Genomic DNA, 20270 nt, shown 5'->3' on the forward strand with positions numbered 1-20270 from the left:
GCCAACTCCATGTCGGACTATTCTTTTATTTTCTGTATTCTTCATGTTCTGGCATTTGAGGCTTTCATCCTGGAGAGACCGGCTGACCCAGGGTTAGCTAACTCCTAGAAATTGCAAAGGACTCTTAGGAAAGTTGCACATTTGATGTGCAAACCAACCAATCCAGAGCCCACATCCCCAACTATCTCCTTTATTAAACTCTCACAGACCAAGCCCATATTCCCCCTGCCTTAAGTCACCCTAGTGTCAGGTCCTGGACAACCAGGGACCACCCCTATAGTCCAGAGCCCATTGAAATTATTCAAACTATCCAACGTAAACCAACTCAGGGAACCCACCCTGCCTTGTCCGCTCCTTCCCAAGAGACCCCCCATAAAGACTCTGGGCCATGCTCTGCTCTCTCCCCTTCTGCTCCTGACGGACCCTGTTCCATCCCCACGGGGCCCTGCACGGCTCCTGTTCCTAGGGATCATCATTTCCATGTCTGTGTGTCTTACCATACCTGATTAAAACAAATCCCAGGCGCGTTTTAACATACCAACAGGAAATGCAACAGTCTGCACACCAGGGACACATTAGAATCACCCGAGAAGCTGTCTGCCCAGCGCTTGCGCACAGAGGGTTTGATTTAATTGGCCTGTAGTGGGGCCTCAGGTGACTCTAATGAGTAGCCAGGGCTGAGAAACACTGAGCCAGTGGTTCTCAAAGGGTGATCCTGGGACCAGCAGCATGAGTATCACCTGGGGCCTTGTTAGAAATGCAAATTTTGGGGCCCCACCCCAGATCTCCTAATTCAGAACCTCTGGTGGTAAGGCCTTTATCAAGTTCTCCAGGTGACTCTGAAAGACGCTAAAGTTTAAAAACCATTGCACTGGGCCGAAGTAAGGCAGAGTCAGAGAAGCAGGCCACCAGTGGGCTGAGGGCCTGGAGCCCTTACATTTATGACTACATTTAATGCCACCTCCTCGTGCTGATCAACCACTTCTTCGCTTCCTAGAATCACGGTGCACCTCATGAATTTTGGTATGTTGTATTTCCATTTTTGTTTGCCCCAAGGTATTTTTTTAATTTCACTTTTGATTTCTCCTTTGACCCATTGGTTGTTCAGTAGCATGTTTTTTAGTTTCCCCATATTTGTGTATTTTCCAGTTTTCTTCTTAGAATTGATTTCTAGTTTTATACCATTGTGGTCAGAAAAGATGCTTGATATGATTTCAGTCTTCTTAAATGTATTGACTTGTTTTGTGGCTTAACATATGATCTATCCTGGAGAATGTTCCATGTGTCCTTGAGAAGAATATGTATTCTGTTGCTTTTGGGTGAAATGTTCTATACATGTCTGTTAAGTCTGTCTGGTCTAACATGTCGTTTAAGGCCCATGTTTCCTTATTGATTTTGTCTGGAATCTGTCCACTGATGAATTAAAAAGTCCCCTCCTATTATTGTATTGCTATTCTCCCTTCAGGTCTGTTAAAATTTGCTTTATATATTTAGGTGCTCTTAGATTAGGGGCATAAATATTTATAAATGTTATATCCTCTGGTGAGACTGACCCCTTTACTGTTATATAATGGCTTTGTCTCTTATTATAGTCTTTGTCTTAAAGTCTATTTTGTCTGATATAACTATAGCTATCCCAGCTTTCTTTTGGTTTCTATTTGCATGGAATATCTTTTTCCATCCCTTCGGTTTCAGCCTGTGTGTATCCTTACTTCTGAAGTGAGTCACTTGTAGGCGGTATATAGGTGGGTCTTGTATTTTTTTATCCATTTAGCCACTTTATGACTGTTGATTGGAGAAGTTAGTTCGTTTACATTTAAAGTAATTTTTGATAATTGTGTACTTATTGCCATTTTGTTAATTGTTTTCTGGCTGTTTTTTATTTCCTCTCTTCCTTTCTTCTGCTCTCTTCCTCTGTGACTTGATGATTTTCTGCAGTGGTATGATTAGATTCCTTTATCTTTTGGGTATTTACTGTAGGTTTTTGCTTTGTAGTTACCATGAGGCTTACATAAAACAACTTATATTTATAACAGTCTATTTTAAGATGATAACAAGTTTGAGCAGATTCTAAAGCTCTACATTTTTACTCCCTCCCATGTTTTTGATGTCACAGTGTTCCTAGAATCTTGGGACAGAGCTGGCACTGATGTAGTTGAACTTAACCTTTGTATGCCCATATCACCTCCTCTCTCATATAGTTTGGATACTATTTAAAAAAAAAACTTGAGCAAATTATTCCTCAAAACTATGAATTTTCGTTGGTAAGAATAAAAACTGTCTTAGGAAAATGTTCATTCCTATGGGGAGGCATCCAAATATCAGGCCAGGCCTTGATTTTTGCACGGACAAGCCCAAGCCTGTGGCCACATTTTACCTAGAGACACATCAGAGGAAACTCACTGGTCTGAGATTGGTACAGTGAAAATCAAAAGATTTTTCTGTTTCCAGAACATTCCAAGTTTACAACATTTTACCTCTGGAGGGCCCTTCTTGCTAATATTCTTCATTTTAATCTCTAAACATTACCTCCTCTGCTTTTTGTGTTACCACAGTGACGTGGGCAGTTAAGTAGTTATGTTTCAGAACTAGAAATGCATCTAGCTTCACATGCTGACGTTACCTTCTACAATTAATCGTGACTGTATCTGAACGATAATAAACACCCTAACACTTTCAGAGCTCCAAAAACTCAGTCAGCAACATGCTTATACTTCTTGTTTTGTGCTATCCTGTGGAATAAGCAATAATGGAAAAAATTTACATTGTGAAATATGCTGTTACTGACTATATTAAAATAGTCTCTCTTCAGCAAAGAACAAAAAACCTCATAAATCAGGGGTTTCCTTACACTATGTGCTGATGAATGAATCATATTTTTAGCTTAGCTCTTTCTTGATTTTTGGTTTCAACACATGAAATATCAATTGATGCGAGATGCCTGTGTGATATGCCAGACTGGTGAAATAATTTTACTTTAAAAGTTATTTAAGCATTTGCTGAGAGGCCCCAATGACTTTGATAAGGTGGAAGAATGTGTTGAAACCAACAAATGTTTGAGTCTATAATAACATTATTAATACAACCTTTTCTAATAAAATTGCTAATTGGTCTTAAATAGGATTTGGTATACTAGTTATAACCTAAGTTCTTGACTATACAAAATCTAGAGAAAACAACTTCAGTTTTTTCCCTTCATTACTGTTTGGGAAATGCTAGGGCTGTCAGTCTGTTTTAGATAAATGGTGACTCTGAGCTGTCAGGTTGAGACAGCTTTTTCCAGAAAGACTGCCAACTGTGCGTGGAATTGGCCAAAATGAGCTAAGTGCACTCAGCTGCAGTAGACTGATACCATCATTGCCGAGCCTTGTGTGATGCAGGGAAATTAGAGGCTAGTGAATCCACAGCAGAGGATGGCATGACAGGGCCCTTTCATGCGCTGTTGTCCCATTCCAGAGTGCACACCCTCTTCACAGGGATAGGCAGCTAGTGCCGAGGCCCATAGGAAATAAGACAGTGAGGAAAAGGACAGGATTCAAGTTTTCCTAGGCCAAAATGATCTGGTAAGTTCCTTGAGAACAGGAGCTGACCTTGTTCCCAGGCTAGCACAGTGCCTGGCTTGTGGGGAGGGAGCAGGCAGGAAATGGGTGTGGAATGAGGCGTGCGGATGTATTGGGATGCAGGTCTGGGCTTCACTTGTTGAGAGAATGCAAGTGAGAACTAGATTGCTAAAAATTGGAGACGCTGGCCGATCCCTGACAACGCTATACGCCTCTCAGCCTTCTATATCCCCACACAACGCATGCCAATCAAGGGTCAGAGCCGCCCAGCGTCCGGTGGAGGTGTGATGTGCGGTAATGACGTATGTAAAGAGCACGGCTACTTCCGCTCATAAGAGTAATGCCTCTCACTTAACACTAGGAGACAAATGTGAATGCTGTACAGTTGCTACAGGCAAATGAAGTTAAGATGCTTAAAGAGTTCCATAAGAAGTTATCCTCCCAATGACAAAAATATAGAGTTGGGAGAAGAGTTTGGAGTATTCTGCTTTTCCAACGTGCATTAAAAACAAAAACACTTTTGGCTTTTTAGGTGGACTCACCAATAATACGTAATCAGGTTTGGGACTATAAACTCTAAAATATTTTGTTAAAAATGAATAGTGTTGGAGCCCTGAACCTAATTTATTCAGAGGCCTTCTATTTGAGCTCATTAAGTAACCAGAAACATTTTGATAAATATCCATTCTTCCACTTAGGGACACGTTTTTCATCTCAATTCAGTGAAGAACTACTTCCTCTGGCCAGCTGGTATAACTGGCATTAAAAACTAACAAAGAATGTAGAGAAGGGAAAATCTTCCGTTTCTCAATAATTTCCTTAAAACTATATACAGAGAGTTGAGAAGAAATGGACTTTATGTTCAGGGCAGAGGACCGGCAGTGCTGCCAGATCTGCGGGTGATGGTGGAGCGGCTCACTGGTCCCTTCTCCCACTCCTGATGGGATGGAAGTTGAAGCCTCTGCCTCATTTTATAAAAGGTCACGATTTGAGAAATCTCCAAGTAGACTTAGAAAGATATGTATAAAAGACTCTGGCACATTATTGAGTAAGAGCCTCTCTAAGTGACTGAGAATTGTTCCTTCATTTCAAGAAGTGTCACCCGACAGTCCAAAGGTGCTCACAGATGACGTAGCTGTGATTTGTATCCGCATGTCCTGGGGGAATGAACCACACATCCGTTTAGAAACATGCCCAGTGCACTTGTTCACAAACCTGGTAGATAGTAACCTTGTCTGAACTTACTCAGAATTTTATCTGAGCATCTGCTTCTTATGTATTATGATCAGGCACCGCTCCTGCTCCTGTAATACAGACACACCTCTAATTCCGGTAAGTGCCTGCTCTAAAGTCAACCATGTCTGTTACTTTCAGGAAAAAATTAGGGTGATTATATTCTAATAAGGCAACTGAATTCTCCTTTAAAAGGACTTTGTACAAAATGAACTTCAGTCCTGAGCATGTAGCGGCAGTTCAACAGATGTACCTAACCCAGGGACAGACCCATGTGATGAGATTTCCCTGACAAATACGTTTCATGAGTCAAAAGCATCCCCTTAGTGTTTAGTGCTTTTCAGTGACCTCCATTTTAAAGAAAATGTCTGTATTATATAAAGCAAATCTCTGTACTTTATTAATCTATACATCTCATGTTGCTTAGTGCAGTGACGTTTTTCATATAGGCGACTGTGGTTGAGGAGATAGCTGTAATGAACTGCACCACCACAGTTTTCTGAATATAGACATTAATAAAACATACGATCAACTTCCTACTATAGCCTAAGGGTAAAAATATGGAAAAACTCCATATTTCTGTCAGTTTCCGTTATCTTTGAGACAGTCTTGAAAGCACTAAGGATCGAAATGGCAAACATGGAAATGTGTCTTGTATTACTTTTTCAGTTGTTTTTTTTAAAATAAATATACTTATTTATTTATTTTTGGCTGTGTTGGGTCTTCGTTGCTGCACAGGGGCTTTCTTTAGTTGCGTCGAGCGGGGGCTATTCTTCGTTGTGGTGCGCGGGCTTCTCATTGCGGTGGCTTCTCTTGTTGCGGAGCACGGGCTCTAGGCGCGCAGGCTTCAGTAGTTGTGGCACGTGGGCTCAGTAGTTGTGGCTTGTGGGCTCTAGAGTGCAGGCTCAATAGTTGTGGCACACGGGCTTAGCTGCTCCGTGGCATGCGGGTTCTTCCTGGATCAGGGATCGAACCCGTGTCCCCTGCATTGGTAGGCAGATTCTTATCCACTGCACCACCAGGGAAGTCCCACTTTTTCAGTTTTTAAAGCAGGATAAACTTTAGTTCTGGGAGGGCGCTCATTTGACAGATAAGGAAACAGACTCTGGATGGTCATTAGCTCAAAGCCATGTGGGTGGCTAGTGACAGTATCAGGCCCATTGCCTGGGTTTCCGGACCTCGTGTTGTGCGCAGAACACCCTTCCCTAGTTGTCAGGTTGCTACCTGAGATTCCTCCCAGGCAGTGCGGTCAGCTCAATTGCACGTCAACATCATGCATCTCTGACAAACCCCCGAGCGTTCAGAAAAGTCATTCTTTTTAGTTAGCCCTTTTTCTTTTTCTGATGGCTCTAGAAGGAACTCCTGCCTGCCCTCCCCACTGCCCCAAAAAGTTGAGAAACTATTCTAGATTTTTGCCAGAGTATGCAAGAAGAAAAATAAATTCAATGAATGGGTATTCTACTTCTAAGCAGTTTTATATTATTTTTTTAGGAGCTCAATGCAAAACTTTCAACAGTAAACAAAAGAGGTGAGGGGGTGCACTCAGTATTAAATAAATGGCCAAACACATTTTTCCAAATACTCTCAGTCATGAGAAAAAAGTGAGCTATCAATATTTTTGATTTCTAAAAGCCAAATTTAATAAATTAATAACTGCATGCCAGATAAAAACACAAAATTACAACTGAAAACCAATAATAATTTAACAGAAAATGCTCTGCGTTGTACTTTTTTATTGGTAGAGATAATTTACTAAAGTAACAAATCTGAAAACACATTTTGCTTTTGCTGGAAAGAAAGTACTATGCTAGAGAAGAACTAAGAGAAACCAGAAATAAAGCATTTGAGAAAAGCAGGCATATGTTATAGTCTATGGCGATGCGGCAGCCAGAGGTGCTGGTTTCTCCATTTGTGTGCATGTTTATGGAAGCATCAGAAACCAGTGACGCAGGACCCAAAAGCAAAGTCACGACAGAGTTACTGTGTGAAACATGCTGCACTACAACCGCAGGCGACCCAGGACAAGGGGTGGCGCAGGCTTGTGTCTCCTTTGTATGGGGTTCCCTTGCCAAACAGGGGGCTAATCATGCACTAGCTTGAGTTTCTCTTAACATGATAAACACCCAGGACTACGAGAACTGGAAGGCATGTGTTCACTGTTTTACAAGGACAGCGGAGCAGTGCTGTGAACACAATGGGGAAGTTCCTTCATCTTAATCTGGTTATATGCCCAAACTTCTAACCAAGACATAATTCAGCTATAAGAGCCAATTAAATTACTGTAAAACATTCCTTCATCTGTAAAACATTTCTTTTTTTCCTTCAAACTAAAAATTTAAAATAAAATGTCTTCGTTTTTGATAAGCAGCTCCACCACCAGTCTCTGATATCGTATATCGTTCAGGGCAGCCATGGCGTCTAGTTCTGGAGATCTCATGAGGGTTGGGCCGAAAACAATCCCAAGGTTCTCCGCATTCATCAGATTCTCCTTTTCGTGGAGGGTCACTCTGAAACATACAAGGAAGGGAGGGTGACTTCACATAGGCTACGGGGGGCGGGGTGTCTTTGGCGTGCTGAAGCACTAAAACAAAAGATTCACAGTAAAGGTTTGTGCCCACTGATCAGCTCTTTTGCTCGGTTATTTCTCTGCACTTCTCCTTAACTTCAAAGTACTGACCTTCCTTAACGTAAATGATGTTAGTAAATAATTTAAACTTCTGGTGATCACTGGAGCTGAAGCCTGAGTTGATGTGCTGGGCTGTGTGGAGTCGGTTCTATCTGTGGATTCGCCTGCCATAGCCTAGAGCTGCAGGGGTGGGTTTGTACACAGGGAGGGGACCGGGTCATCCGGATAATTCCATCAGCTCTCCCTCCACTTTGGCGAGATCTTATTTCCTATAGAGCATTTTTGCAAGTTGAATGGCTTATTGAGTAGTTAGGGAGAGAGTGGTAGCGATATTAACAGGAAATGGCTCAAGCTAAGCAACCTCGTCAGGGAGTGTAAGTATTTATATTCTTTTTACTGCTACAGCAAAGGCACAGAGACTATAATTTGAGAGTTATTCCTTTGTTTTAGTGTGGAGTTCTTAACTGCATCCACATACATAGCAAACTTGAATTTACAAGTGAAGCATATTAAAAAACGTTTTAACTCATGGTGCTTTTAAGGAGGGAAACCATGTAAATCCTTAAAAGCACCGTGAGTTAAATAGTCACTTCTGGGTAACTCGCACCTAAAGGCATACAAAATAGATGTCAAGTTCTGCTGGGTTTTTTTTGTTTCTGATTGGTACTGTATTTGGAAATCCTAAAACCACTAAAACTTGGTCATATAATTTTAAAAACCTTGCTTCAACTGGGAGAGATGGAGGGTGACCAAGCAGGGAAATAAAGCTATATCACCATCAATCCCTTTAAAACATTCAACCAGAAGTAACTGAAATATTTTATTTTCCATTCTTCTCTTTACTCCTTACTTTACTCCATCACTTTTTACAGCAGGTTTCAATGTTGGCAACATTAATTCAGTAATCTAAAATGCCAAGTCTGAAGTGCCTATTTTGGAGCAAGACATAAGTGAGCTTCCTTGCAAGTTGCTTCGTTCTTGCTTTATTATACTAATGCTAGTGTCTTTACAGCTGCAACCTTTTCCCTTTCCACCAAAATTAATGCATGTCCTTGGCAGGATACTGGTATTTCTAACATATTTGGAACATATACTTGAACTGCGAATACCTTTATGTTGGAATCAAGCCCACATTCAGTATTGTAGTGCATTTTTTTTTAGCATTCCTTCTCAATGTGTGCGATTTCACACAAGAAGACAAGATACCTATGTATTTATTCATTCATTCAATAGATCATTTGTCCTTTCTTTCACCTTTGCTTTTATTTGATTCTTAACATTTGGATGTGGTACAAATATAAGCGTCCGAGTTGGGAACTTGCCTCTTTAGATGCGCCATGAGATACCGGAGGGTTTCGCAGTGAGCGGGCGGCAGCAGTTTCAGTGCTTCATGAAGGGTTTCTAATTGCTCATCAGGATCCATAATTTCTACAGTAGCAAGATGAATACCAAGGAGAGAAACTTTAATAGACAACTGGTACAAATGGCCCATTTAATTCTATTCTTGTGGTGATCTTCTAAAACTGACAAAAAGTGCTTTCTCACAGGTCCTTGCCCACAGCTTTGGAAAATATTTTTAAGGTTCAAGTCTCAGATTTCCAAAAGTTTAGTGTCAATGTGGCAATATCATTCACTTGGACTTTTGGGGAGGGCACCCAGTGTTTTCACTTGAGGGTCCTAAAGTCTGATAAATATGAAAATTAGATATTGGATGTATAGGATGTAACTATAAAAAATTCAGACACATAAACGTATGCAAGGATAAAAACTTATATATTCAAATAGGGTCATCTTAGAACATTACAGACATACTGAAACAATGTTGCACTGTTCAAAATATTTTGAAAATCTCCTTTCAGCAATGGTATACAAGCGATGCCAGCCCAGTGCCCACTGCAACCCCTGCCAAAGTTTTATTAATTGATATTCATGCTTTTTTCTTTATAGACCAAGAGATGTATCATCCAATATTTACTTCCTTTATTCATTAGACTTACTTTTAAATTATTTTGTTATATAAAAAAGTCAATTCTACCCTCAAAGCACAATTCTTCTACTTAAGATATTCAGAAGAATGCAATACAGACTTTGAAGGCAATTCCAAACGTTCTGAGTGACAACAGGATCCCTGAAATAAATGTGACTCTTACAAAGGTGTAAACTTTGAGGGAGACAATCTTCATTTGGATATTTTAGTTCTGTTTTGGCCAAAAAACCACATTCCTTTGAGGTCACAGACTGCGTTTAATTCATTAATCACTTCCATATTCAGAAACAATAGACATCTTCGGAATTTCATGCTCTCAAAAAGAGGACCATAGCACATTCCTGCTTCTAACCAAACGTCAAGAAGATGGGGTGCCTTTAAATGCTGGGCTTCAGGGCAATTGCCTTTAAGTGTTGGTTAGCAGCCTTGAAATGCTGGAAGGCCATATCTGACCAGAATACAACATTTAAGACACAAGACCAAGAATCCTACTCTTTCTAATTTATAAAACAAACCAACTCAACGGCAATGTACTGGAGTCAGGTAAAAACTGATATAAGATGAAAGTGAAAAGTTCCTAGCATTGGCAGAGCAGATGTGATAAATTTCAGAATGTGAACAGTGACTGAAGCTTTTTAATTCAAAGAAACTTCGGCCATTTTACAATTTCTGCCCAAAGCTTCCCCAGAGTTCTGTTCTTGGTTCATTTCTTAGCAATAAAGAATGTATTATTTGCCTTTTGCTATGATAAACAATGCATAGTCTTTGAACCATGGGGCTTTAAGGTTCAACGTGCCAATTCATAACAGCAATAACATCTCAGATACTGAAATCCAATCATTTAATTTCTAGAACGAACAGAAGAAAATTCCATTTACTATAGAAAACTACTACTTAGTTTTTACTTAGCTATAGTTTTTATGATTGGACTAATTAATTTGAATCTACAGTATTCTGGAAATTGAAAAAAGAGTAACTTCGTTTCCTTTTCATTTCTATAGTTAACCTTTATAAGGAGACTCTTGAGATAGTGTGAAATTAAGGACAGTGTAGGTGGCCTAGCAAAGAAACAAAATTCCCCGTTCACAGAGAGCTTACTTTCTGCTGGAGGCAATAGACAATAAATACTCTATCTTACAGTTTATACTAGATTAGAATGAGCGCTACGCAGAAAACAGCAGGATAAGAAACACCGGGAGGGCTGCGAGGGTGCAATATTACATGGGATGGTCAGGATAGGCCTTCATGAGAAAGAAAGTCTTGTGTACAGACTTTGAGGGAGGGAGGGAATGAAACCCATGGAGACCTGGGTGAAGACGGTTCCAGGCAGAGGGACATCCGTGCAATGGTTCCGAGGGGAGAGTGTGCCTGTAATGTCTGAGGAGAAGCGCGGAGCCAAGTGTGGCTGCAGGAGACTGAGCAGAGAGGAGTAGACGGGGGTGAGGTCAGAGAGGTAACAGGGCACTTTATCATGGCAGGTGCTGCGGGCTAGTCTAAGAACACAGCATTTACGGAAAGAAATGGGAAGGTTCTGCATGAGAGAGGGTCAGGATCTGACATACACTTTTCACAGTATTGCTCCTCTGGCTGCCATGTGGGAAACAGGCTATGGAAGGGCAAGAGTGAAAACAGAAAGACCACTCTGGTCATTACAAACATCCAGGTGAGGAATGACACTCGTTTAGACCAGGTGGTGGCAATGAAGGTGGTAAGAAGTTGCTGGATTCTGGGTATATTTTGAGGGTAGAGTCCAGAGGGTTTCTTGATGAGGGATGTATGAAAAAGAGAATAATCAAGAATGAGCCAAGGTTTGGGCTTAGGCAACTGGAAGGATGGAGCCTCAATCAACTGAGATGGGGAAGATCACGGATGGAGGAGGTCTGGGGGGAAGATCAAGAGTTCTGTTTGAGATGTCCTTCAGGTGCCCAAGTGAACGTGCTGACTGTGGACTGATCTGGGGTTTAGGGAGAGGTCCAGACTGGAGATATAAATTTGGGAACATATGACAAAATGCATTTGAATATATGGATGTTAAATTGACAAAAATTCTTCCCTGGAGTTCATTTCTCATTTTTCCCCACTTAGAAGAGTCTTGCCCATGATCAATTCTTCAGAGAACACAAATCTTCAGCCTTAAGAAAACCACAGCATAATTTAAGAGTGAGACAGACACAGTGGAATGTACTCTGAGATGAATGGCCACCATCAGTTGTTCAAGTATACGAAAGGCTTGCGTGTGGGAGAGGGTGATACTGCCACCACCGCCAATGGGAGGGAGTTAAAAGCAGGCAGATTTCACTGCGCATCTGTCAGTGCACATCCGTCCACCAGTGGACAGGCCGCCTAGAGAAGCAGTGATCTTGCAGTTACAGGGTATTTAAAAAAGAATGTGTTGTAGAAGAAAGTCCAGTTATGGGACCCCTTAGAGTATCTAAAAACTCTAAGATTCTACGGTTCTTAATATAAAATTATGTTTACTCAACAAATATTTTTGAGCACCTATTACGTGACTGGGCACTGAGGGAAAACAAACAGGAGAGGACCCCTGCCTCTGAGGAAGTTACAGTCTACCAGGGAAGACCAGGCATGACTATAACTTTGTCAGGAAGGAACAAGGCTGTGAAAGAAGCCCAGCCAAGCGCGATGGGAACCCAGGGGAGAAAGGCGGCCTATGGCTGCGAGGTCCAGGGAAGGTCTGGAGGATTTGGGGATGTGGACATTGTGAGGGCAGGAAACGAGGACTCTGAACCTGCATCAGATCTAGTTACAAGCTCTTTGAAAGAATGTATTGTCTAATTCTTTACAGAGAAACTCAAATACAAGAAGAATAAAACTTAGCCAAGCAAAAGGGGTGAATCAGTGGCAGAGCTGAGGGGAAACTCGGCAAGCTACCAGGCTTCTCTTCAGGACATTTTAAGTTGCTGAGGACAAAGAACTCTGGGTTTTCTCTCTGAGTTGATCTGACTCGCTCAAGGTTACACACTGACTGAGTCATGTAGCTTTTCTAGATCTTCTGGGAAGAGCTCTTAGACTCCTTGGCCAGAGGAAGGTTTCTCCATTCAGCCTGACCAGGAGCTCAACTGTGGCAGTGCTGTTTTCACGGTGGTTGGGAAGCCTCCGTGCACGCTGGGTTATTGAGCACGGCCTGTGAGAAGCATCTGTCTTCTGGGCCTTTGTATTGTAGGGCACCAATTTCTTCACTGGGGAGAGGGAATGAGGAAGAAGTGCTGGGTAGACCAAGGCTTCTAGGTGGTTCATAAGTGAGTTTCCAGGGGATTATGAAGCTCTTCAAGATTTTGGTTGGGATGCCCTGGCCTCCTCCACCCTTGAATCCTTTTTTTCATTTCCTGCCACCACTCCCTTCCAGCTTTCACCCAGCAGCTTCTCCAAGGGAGGCTGCAAGAGCAGAGCTCAAACAGCTTTTGCAGGAGAAAGCTTTAACACAAACTCTGATTTTTTTGTTGGCAAGGGCTGCTAATAAATGCCAGACACCTGAGACCTGAAAAACACGGCCCCAGTTGTTTTAGTGGCTGAGATACAAAAAGCTCATCGGGAGGGGTGAGCTAGCCCTGTCCTTTGTTTGGAAAGGGTTCCGCCCTCCGCTCCTGTCTTCCTCCTCCGTTTAAGCCTTTTGTACCCTGTTCCATCAGGCGAGCCAGGCTGTGTGTAGAGTGGAGACAGCACGGCTTTGACAGATGTGGGTTTGAATGCCAGGGCCACCTCCTCTCACCACGTGACCCTGGACAATTTACTTATACCTGTAACATCTCATTTCTTCTAAAACAACATCATGGGTGTAAAGTGCCTAGCACCATTCCTGACACCTAGTATATGCTCTGTAAATCTTAGCTTCACTCATCTTCCTTATCTGCTTATACAGGTAAGAGAATGGCTGTGTCTGTGCATCTAAAGAATAAAACAGACTCTACTACTAGGAAAGACATGTTACAAGGACACAATGCTCCACAAAATCTTTGATATCAGTATCAAACACGTACAGTAAACGTTTATATTGTGTGTAAGCATTATGCCAGGGTTTTTGATGTCACACATCAAAACAGTTTTATATTAGAAGGAAACGGAATTTCTACCTTTATTTAGGAAAGTTTCTCTCTTATGATGTGCTTTCAACAGCTCTCTGAGGTGTCACATAAGGGGGCTTGCTGATTTCACACCAGAGGGCTGTTTCAGACACAAACCCAAGAACAGTGACAAATGCTTTGGAAGAATAATAAAGAGGGAAGATTGTCCTCAGCAACTCAGGTGGGTGTGGGGAAAGAAGGTGAGGTAGTTTGGGGGTGTGGGGCAAAAGGCCTTAAAATCCATAAGGAGTGCTTAGATTTTTCTTCTAAGTAGATAAAGGGGTTGTGTAGCGTTCAGACCCGGGGTTTGAATCCTGGCTCTGTCCTGTGCTAATCGGATGCCCTTGGGGTAGCCACAGAGCTGAGTTTCAATTTTACTAACAAGCAACAAGGGGGCAGGAACACCATCCAGTGGACCCCCAGAGTTGTGTTGGGGGTCAGAGCAAACCGAGGTCTGAGCAGCCCTTCGCGATACAGGTGTATGTCAAGTGCCTTCCAGGTTAGTGGCGATCTGACTTATCTCTCTGGGGAGGAAACCTCTGCCCCACCAAAGAAGAACCCGTAAGCTCCCTCAGACAATTTTCATGATCTGCCCTGAATCCCCAATTCCCATGGAAGAGATCTAGAGTCTTTTCAGGCTTCTAACATGAAAGTTTGTAAAAACCAGTGTAATTCTCACAGCTGTTCTCTACATGAGAGCTTGAGCTGACCCGCGAGAAATCAGGGCTCCATGGAACTAACCACAAAAATTCTCAACACAAGCTCTGAAGGGGAAACTGAAAGTTAGAACAAAGAAAGTTTGTACTTGTGAAATTTCAAAATCAGAAAGCAAATCAGTGTTCCTAAGGAAGTGATGTTATTATTTAAAGATTAACACAGCATATGGTTTTTAAGAGAGAAAAGTAAATGACAGAAATAGCCTATCTCTTCTAAAAAATGGTAATGCCAACACTTAAAATCTGTTAAGAATTCCCTTCTTTAAAAAAACAAGTGTAAATTACAGGTATGATTTTTGCACCATAAATAAATTTGGCAAATGAGCCTTTGCTTTTTCTCATTTTCATCTTAACTAGAACTTAAAAAATAACTTTTTGATCTAAAATAGTGCTCCTTAAAGTATAATCTATGAACCCATGCCAGTTTGCAAACTGCTTATTAATGGCCTGTCACAGGATAAGGACAGAAATTGAGAGTAAGAATTTGTATATTTTATAGCAATCTGACAGAGTAATCTTCATGCTTGCTGAATCTAATAACAAATAGTTTGGTCTTGTTTTTTTCAATTTTATTTTTCTAGTTATTTTTATCTTATTTTACAAAAGTACTGGTCCATATCTAGGAGAACTGGTATAAGCCTTACTTTGGAAAATACATTGCAAAGATGCTTCTGATGGTAGAAGTCATAAATAACCTATGTTAGAGAAGAGTTCAAAATTCTTGTGAGTGTATTAGCCATGGAGAGAGGCCAGGGAGAAATATTTCATAAAATGCATTCAAGATACTCAGCAGAAAAAACAGGAGATGTGATTACCAAGAAGAGGCGATTTGTCAGGTTACAAATGCACGCCTTCATACTTACTGGCAGACTCTATAAACTTAGGGTAGGCGTCATACGTGATGAGTGGAATTGGTAAATCTCTGAAGTACAGTTTCAGTGCACCAGTGATAATGTTGATATCTTCATACATGTTCACAGAAATATCTGCTTTCTCACCATCTTTGAAGGATGTTAAAAGAAACAGAAGTAAATATCTGGATTCATAGCACTTTTAACAAATAACATTTTTATATACTGTTTTTAAAGATTAGCAATGCTTCAGTTTTTAACATCAAATTCACTGTGCTGAAATATATATATATATATGTTTTTTTTCTGTGAAAGACAATATTTTTTTGAATTTTATATTCTGAAGTTACTTATTTTTCCATGTTTAATGATAGAGGAGAAAAGTAGGAGATGACTGAGGTTAACAGAAATATTTTTAAATTTCATGAGTACTTGAGAATTCCTAGGGGAATAATGTGGGGTTACTTTTTTTTCCTTTCTAAAATAAACATAGAGAATGAGAAAAATAACAACTGAGGTCCTCCCAACTTACAAAAGACCCAGCACAAGAGGCCACCTTTGATTCACCCCAGGTTCCCACACCTAACGTTAGATCTTGCCTGAGCCCTGGGGGTAGGAGAGGTAGTGAGAAGTGAAAAAGCAAAACAAAACTTTAGAGTGTTGCGATAACAAGAGAAAAAATTACAAAATAGAGGAAATTTTAGAGTTGCTGGGCCTTACGACTCTCAAGCAAAGCTGGCCTTCTTTCAGGGTGGCCCCTTCTGCCCTCCACTGCACTTAGTACTTTGTTAAAACAGCTGAATTTTCATCTACTAAAGACTTAATTAGTGTCTACTCTGAGCTAGATCTTATACTAGATTTCTTTTATTCCATTTAGTTTATGAAAGATTTTTAATGATTAAAAAGCAGCCTCTTACATTTGGTAGTGTATATATGTCCATGCCACTCTCTTTGTCCCAGCTTACCCTTCCCCCTCCCTGTGTCCTCAAGTCCATTCTCTATGTCTGCGTCTTTATTCCTCTCCTGCCCCTAGGTTCTTCAGAACCTTTTTTTTTTTTTTTTCAGATTCCATATATATGTGTTAGCATACGGTATTTGTTTTTCTCTTTCTGACTTACTTCACTCTCTATGACAGTATCTGGGTCCATCCACCTCACTACAAATAACTCAATTTCATTTCTTTTCATGGCTGAGTAATATTCCACTGTATATATGTGCCACATCTTCTTTATCCATTCATCTGTTGATGGACACTTAGGTTGCTTCCATGTCCTGGCTATTGTAAACAGAGCTGCAATGAACATTGTGGTGCATGACTCTTTTTGAATTATGGTTTTCTCAGAGTATATGCCCAGAAGTGGGATTGCTGGGTCGTATGGTAGTTCTATTTTTAGTTCTTTAAGGAACCTCCATACTGTTCTCCATAGTGGCTGTATCAATATACACTACCAAACGTAAAATAAATAGCTAGTGGGAAGCAGATGCACAGCACAGGGAGATCAGCTTGGTGCTTTGGGTCCATCTAGAGGGATGGGATAGGGAGGGTGGGAGGGAGATGCAAGAGGGAAGAGATATGGGGATATATGTATATATGTATAGCTGATTCACTTTGTTATACAGCAGAAACTAGCACACCATTGTAAAACAATTATACTCCAATAAAGATGTTAAAAAAAAAAAGCAAACATGTATTCAAAAATAAAATAAACCATGATAAATGTCAAAAAAAAAAAAAAAAAAAAGCAGCCTCTTTCCTACACAGCTATTAGAATGGCTAGAATCCAGAACACTGATAACGCCAAATGCTGGCAAGGATGTGGAGCCACAGGAACTCTCTTTGGTTGCTGGTGGGAATGCAAAGTGGAACTGCCACTTCGGAAGACAGACAGGTTCTTGCAAAGCTAAACAAACGCTTACCATATAATCCAGAAATCACACTCCTTGGTATTTACCCCAAGGAGTTGAAAACTTTTGTCCACACAAAAACCTGCACACAAATGTTTACAGCAGTTTTATTCATAATTGCCAAAAAAAATGGAAGCAAGATGGTCTTTCAATAAGTGAACAGAGAAATTGTGGTATATCCAGACAAAGGAATATTATTCAGCGATAAAAATAAATGAGCTCTCAAGCCATGAAAAGACACGGAGGAACTTTAAATACGCGTTGCCAAGTAAAAGAAGCCGGCCTGAAAAAATTACATACTGTATGATTCCAACTATATGATATTCTGGAAAAGGCAAAGCTATGGAGTCAGTAAAAAGATCAGTGGTTGCCAGGAGTTCAGGGGAGGAAGGGAAAGAAGAACAGGTAGAGCGTAGGGATTTTTATGGTAGTGAAAGTTCTGTATGACACTGTGATGGTGGATACATGACGTTATGCATTTGCCAAAAACCACAGAACTGTACAACATAAAAAGTGAACTTTAATGTAAACTATTGACTTTAGTCAATAATAAGGTATCAATGTTGGCTCATCAATTACAACAGATGTACTGTATGAATGAGAGATGTTAACAGAGGAAACTATGGGCAGGGGCAGGAGAGGAGGGATTATGTGGAAAATCTCCCATGGCCAGTGGCTGGGAATGGACATGCTCAGTTGCTACCTTTCAGAGAAAAAGAAATGCCTAACATTCAGTCTGGTGTAGATTCAGGGTTGTTCCTGATGCCATTACTTCACCTCATTTTCTTCAATCTTATCAAATATGTGGGCTGACCTAGGTTTCCTCCTACTGGGTTAGTAATAATATCTCATTTATATTGTCTTCTGTCTCTGTTGGCTGTAAGGGGTCTGTGATGGGAGAGGAGTGTAATGGAATAGAAATATGTACTTGCAAAGGAAAGAGGCTCTTTACGATCACAACTCCTATTCTGTTTCACTTCCTGTATTCAAGTTTACAGTTCCTTGGTACCACCTATTCCAGTGCTCAAAACAAAGACAAACTGGAGAACCATGGCAACAAACCTTAATTTAAATGTTAGTTAAAAGAAAAGAAGTCCCATTGAGCTTTTCTTTGGCTGGGTCCTTCCTCCCACAGTGGCAAGTCTGATGCCAGAAGGTCCCCAGCTCCTCTCAGATTCCTGCCCTGACACAAGCTCAAACTTTGATAACGAGATGTCGGGGAGGCTTGCACGGCAGGCAGAGTTAGGTGGGCCACCACAAACCTGGAAAATCTGAGATCTGCAATGACTTAGATTCCCTCCCCTACCATCCACCTCCACTGTTTTCTCCATGGTTCTTGGTAAATTTAACTGCTATGTATACATTTTGGTGAACGTGGACCAGCCTTGGATACTCAAATGTTGGTAATACAGTTAAATTTTATGCTTATTTCTCACCCTGAAATTTAACAGTTTAATACTTACAACTAATACAAAAAATAATAAAAATTATAAGCTAAGTCTTTTTATTTGGCATAATAATCATTAATGATTTAGAAAAATAATGGAAAGAATAACATAAGAAATTGTGCCTTTTTTGGCAGAGAATTACTGTCCTAAGTTAATGAACCTGCTGGAAAACACACCTCTGTCAAAAGCCATCTTGACATCTTCAATTAGGTCACTAAATCCTGAGACTCGGTACAGTCCTTCAGAGTTAAGACCTGTAGAAATAAAGCAGGGAAGCTAATTAGTTTCTTTGGAATTATGCATTTTATTCAAATTTTAACTTCTCATACTTTAGGCTGGGGAAGTAATGTGTCAGGAAGAATGATGAAATATACATGTTTAGAAACCTCTTCGCACTTTTCTCCTAAAATAAAACCATTTCACTCACAGTTCTTTAAAGTTTTTTTTTTTTAATTTATTTCTTTTTGGCTGTGTTGGGTCTTCGTTTCTGTGCGAGGGCTCTCTCTAGTTGCGGCAAGCGGGGGCCAATCTTCATCGCGGTGCGTGGGCCTCTCACTGTCGTGGCCTCTCTTGTTGCGGAGCACAGGCTCCAGACGCGCAGGCTCAGTAGTTGTGGCTCACGGGCCTAGCTGCTCCGCGGCATGTGGGATCTTCCCAGACCAGGGCTCGAACCCGTGTCCCCTGCATTAGCAGGCAGATTCTCAACCACTGCGCCACCAGGGAAGCCCCTCACAGTTCTTTAATTCTGACCTACTGTCACTTGAATATCTGTAATTTGGCTCATCATTTTGTCTAACTAGATCAAATACCTTAGGTCTTAAGGGAAATTATTTCATCACCCCCCTTACACCATAAATTCTTTTACATAACGGAAGACTAAGATAAACTATATTAATAGGCATATAGCAGTTTTTCCCAAGTGGCAAAGAATAATTAGGGTGCATGCCGTTCTGGTTTTTGGTTTTTTGGCCTAGGATAGTTTTAAACAGAGCATTTATACCTTTGCTTTTTGGACCTAAGAAAAAATATAAAAACTGAAAAATGAATTGGTACCTACATATCAACTTTTACAGACAGGAAGCATCAACCATAAATATATTTTAAGTATATTTCTTATAACTGGTTAAATGTACCTTGAAATCATGCTGGTTAATTACCTGTTAACTGATTTCAGACTTTCAGATCATTTGTTATCTGAAATCATTCCCCCTAAACTTGCAGAAGAAAACCTGGTTGTGCAGTGAGTTACGACTGCTCTGAACCTTGCTGGAAACGCCTCACCTCGAGATTCAATCTCCCTGATGCACATGTCCACCACCATGGGCCGCTTAGTGATGTGGGCTTTCACGAGTGTTGTCAGGTCACAACTGTACACCTTCTTGACATGTTTCAAGTCTGGCTTACAGTCATTTGGGACCATCTTGGAACACTGCTTATGAACATTCAAACCACAATCTAAAGAATGAGGAAAGGAAAAATTCATTATTATTTTCAGAATTTTGAGCATTCTGGAGCGTTTATTTTGGCAAGACACTCCAACTTGAATTAGGTTTAAAAGGGGACTAGCTTCCAGCCTGCAGAGTGGGGGAAACATTCTTCTCATTCTTTAGGAAAATTCTGATTTTAAGTTAGAAGACTAGAATTCTAGCTCATGTTCTGTCATTTACTTGCTGTATGATCTCAGGAGAATACCAACCCAGGCCAAACAAAATTAGTAAGTGTTCAATTAAATGTCTACAAAATGTAATATTACACCAACTAGCCAACTAAAAATGTAAAGTTCCATTTCTTTAAAGTTATATAAAAAATTATATTCAATGTGGATATAACTGCATTTTAATAAATCTGATATGAGGTGGAAT

The 20270-nt window shown here is 40.6% G+C and overlaps 1 protein-coding gene and 1 long non-coding RNA gene across 7 annotated transcripts in view; one reads left to right on the plus strand and one right to left on the minus strand.

Annotated features, from left to right (window-relative positions):
• Window positions 1-20270, plus strand: part of LOC309662602 — a 126316-nt gene that overhangs the window by 72104 nt on the left and 33942 nt on the right. The window lies entirely within an intron of this gene.
• The window catches only part of CHN1 (chimerin 1), a 201601-nt gene continuing 187842 nt past the window's right edge, over window positions 6512-20270 (minus strand). For all 6 annotated transcript variants that reach the window (XM_082465445.1, XM_082465446.1, XM_082465447.1 and 3 more), the window contains 5 exons: window positions 19690-19863; window positions 18585-18662; window positions 15068-15205; window positions 8742-8847; window positions 6512-7300 (listed from right to left, as the gene is read on the minus strand). In XM_082465445.1, coding sequence (XP_082321571.1) covers window positions 7129-7300; window positions 8742-8847; window positions 15068-15205; window positions 18585-18662; window positions 19690-19863 — 668 coding nt within the window. In that variant the 3' untranslated portion in view covers window positions 6512-7128. The remainder of the gene's footprint in view (window positions 7301-8741; window positions 8848-15067; window positions 15206-18584; window positions 18663-19689; window positions 19864-20270) is intronic.

This window comes from Balaenoptera physalus, assembly GCF_965194825.1.
Source record: "Balaenoptera physalus genome assembly, chromosome: 6".
NCBI lineage: Eukaryota > Metazoa > Chordata > Mammalia > Artiodactyla > Balaenopteridae > Balaenoptera > Balaenoptera physalus.